Source organism: Otolemur garnettii, unplaced genomic scaffold (genome assembly GCF_000181295.1).
Source record: "Otolemur garnettii isolate 467f Iridium unplaced genomic scaffold, OtoGar3 scaffold00018, whole genome shotgun sequence".
Classification (NCBI taxonomy): domain Eukaryota; kingdom Metazoa; phylum Chordata; class Mammalia; order Primates; family Galagidae; genus Otolemur; species Otolemur garnettii.
In genome coordinates this window covers 20109352-20112608 of record NW_003852413.1, presented here as the reverse complement: position 1 = coordinate 20112608, position 3257 = coordinate 20109352, and the positions used below count along the sequence as shown (strand labels likewise).

Genomic DNA, 3257 nt, shown 5'->3' with positions numbered 1-3257 from the left:
TCCCAAGTAGCTGGGACCACAGGCGCCCGCCACAACGCCCAGCTATTTTTTGGTTGCAGCTGTCATTGTTGCTTGGCGGCCCAGGCTGGATTCGAACCCGCCACCTTAGGTGTATGTGGCTAGTGCCCTAGCCACTTGAGCCACAGGCGCCAAACCAGATCTAAGTTTTTTAAAACTTACTTTTATGCTTAACATTTTTTTTCTTTTTTTTGCTGAGACAGAGTCTCACTTTGTCACCCTTGGTAGAGTGCTGTTATATCATAGCTCACAACAACCTCAAACTCTTGGGGCTCAAGTGATCCTCTTGCCTCAGCTTCCTGAGTAGCTGGGACTACAGGCACCTGCCACAATGCTTGGTTTTTTTTTTTTTTCTTTTTTGCAGTTATGGCCAGGGCTATGCTTGAACCCACCACCCCTGGTATATGCGACCGGTGCCCTACTCCTTGAGCCACAGGCACCACCCCACACCTGGCTATTTTTTAGGGACAGGGTCCAGCTCTTGCTAAGGTTGGTGTCCAACTTGTGAGCTCAAGCAATCCATCCCCCTTAGCTTCTCAGAGTTCTAGGATTATAGGAGCGAGCCACTGTGCCTCATCTTATTTTTAACATTTTTCAGAGAGATAGGTCTTGCTGTGTTCCCTAGGCTGGTCTCTAATTCCTAGCCTAAGCAATCTTCCCCTGCCTCCTCACCCTCCCAAACTACTGAGATTCCAGGTGTAAGCCATCATCATCGTGCTCAGCCAGATCTAGATTTAAATCATAGTTCTGCCATATGTAAATTAGGAATAATAAATACTAACCAACCTATGCTGTCAGGAGGAGCAAATGTAATAAATGTATCAGTGACAGCATGGTTGTGCTGAATATTTAACAAGTGCTTTTGAAAAAATGCTTTAATTTTTCTTAGCAAGCAGGATGTTTAAGTAGTGCCCATGGGACCACTACCTGTGGAAAGGAGGGGAAAGAAGCAGGAGCAGAGGAAGGAGTTGAGCTGAGATTCAAAGTCCTGAGGGCTCTACAACTAGAAGGACCCTTCAGCATTGTTAGAGTTGACCCAAGATGTCTGGACCCTTAACCCTCTTTTCACTGATCAGTCAATGGATGTGGGCCACCTTGTGAAGGGGACTTTTGGGTGCAGTGGCTCTTGTCAACAGAGGAAATACTAAGTTACTGACACTTGAAGGCTGTCTGCCCTATCTGCCATTCCTGCAACCTAAAACTAGGCAGCCACAATAAGCAATGTCTACCACAATAAGCAGCTCAGGGTACACAGCTATAAAGGGGAGGACCCAGACTGATCTATTGCTTCTTTTCAAATATCTGTAATTTTGAGGAGGATGAAGGAAATGGAGTAGAAAAGCAAGATGGGGATGGTAGACAATTTTATGGTTTTGCAAATCAATTTAGGACATGTGCTCCTCTGCATTTGGACATGTTGAGGATGGAGTGGGTCATACAACTTGGGAGGAGAAAAGGCATCAATTTTTGTCTTCCCTTTGTTCTTGCTATAGTCTCAGTGCCCATCTCCCCATAGTGCCCTCCCTGACACCCTTATCCCAGCTGGTCGATCCACAGCATTCCTGACAAGAGCTCAATTTGAACAGACCCCAGAAGTTACCTTGTTTGACTACCATCACAAATGAAGAATTTGAGGCCCACAGAAGCAGTGAAGCATGGGTCCTCTCTCACAGCACCCAAATCTTTCCTCAGGGCTCACCTCCCTTGGCTGTCCTTGTAGAAATCCAATGAAAACCCAAAGTGGCTGGCATTGGGGCCCGTATAGAAGGTGAGCTGCACTGGGTCCAGGTTCAATGCCCAGGTAGGAGGGGAAGCACCAGGTCCCACAAGCAGCAGCACCCACTCCAGAAGCCAGAGGACATGCGGTAAACACAAAGCTCTGGCCATCTTCTTCTCCCACAATCTCCTCAGCAAGAATGGGCCAGGTCTTTCCTTTTCCCTTCAGTTTCCACTTCAGGAAGTCTTTTCTTATCAAATTGGAACCCAAAGTAACTTGCTGGGCAGTGGGCGGAGCAAAAGCCTCTGGACCCATTAAGTTTTCTAGGATTGCCAGGAAGGTGATGAGGCCACTCTATAGATGGTTATGGCTGAAAGCCACGACTCCTCCCTTTTCCTGAGAGTAGTTTATAACAAGTCTGATTGGTTCTGTCTCTCAACTACATCTCTTGAATCTTAACTTCAGCTCTAATACCACCATGCTAATCAAAGCCACCATCACTTTCTGTTTGGAATAGTGGAATTGTGAAATATGTCCATATTTCACATAGTAGGGCTAGCTCTACTCTAGCCCACAGTTCAACATCTCTTCCCTCCTCTCATCCAGCTGGCTGCACTGCTGTGGCACTTTGTGACTTGGGCAGAGGTGGGGGAAGGAAGTTGCTGCTGCTCTTTGATAAGACTTGAAGCTGCTGTATCTTTTTGGATAAGCCACTTATCCACTTCCTCCTTCTAGGGCCTTGGACAGCCTCAGTCAGCCATGTTGGTGCAGCAACTTGTCTCAAGTTTTAGTGTAGCCACAGCAGTGCAGCCAGTGCAGGGGACATAGTGGTGAATGGGTATAAGGTGTAATCACTGCACGGTATTTTGGCTCACAGGCTCTGAGACTATGCACTAGTGCACAGGTGAAGCTGGGTGATGGAGCTCTTATCCAACCACCAAGACTTGATTCTGGTTCGGGTTTTTGCTGAGGACAAACACTAGGGTGTAGAACTGATCACACTTTTTAGTCGAGGTCTGTTCACAGGATTGTGTAAACGAGTCCCTTGAGAGCAAGACTCCTTTCTATAGCAGAAGCCTGGCCAAGAGCCCAATATGCAACAGGTTAATACCTGAAAGACTGAATGTAACCATGCACTAAGGATGGAAGATGAAAACCTAGGGTGACAATAGAAAGAATGAGTTTTGAGCAGAAAGGCAAAGTCATTTTCTTTCTCTTTTTTTAGAGACAGTCTCATTTTGGTAGACTGCCATGGCATCACAGCTCACAGCCACTTCCAGCTCTTGGGCTTAGGCGATTCTCTTGCCTCAGCCTCCCGAGTAGCTGGGACTATAGGCGCCTGCCACAATGTCTGGCTATTTTTTTTTGTTGTTGTTGTTTCAGTTTGGCCAGGGCTGGGTTTGAACCCACCACCCTTGGTATATGGGACTGGCACCCTTGGTATATGGGACTGGCACCCTACTCAGTGAGCCACAGGTGCTGCCTGCTGGCTATTTTTTGTTGTAGTTTGGCTGGGACTGGG

At 47.1% G+C, this 3257-nt stretch overlaps 1 protein-coding gene across 1 annotated transcript in view; it reads right to left on the bottom strand.

Moving 5' to 3' along the window:
* ITGA2B (integrin subunit alpha 2b) overlaps positions 1-1905 on the bottom strand; it is a 17294-nt gene extending 15389 nt beyond the window's left edge. Inside the window, exon 1 of the mRNA XM_023511240.1 lies at positions 1718-1905. Coding sequence (XP_023367008.1) covers positions 1718-1905 — 188 coding nt within the window. The remainder of the gene's footprint in view (positions 1-1717) is intronic.
* Positions 1906-3257: the final 1352 nt, after the last annotated feature.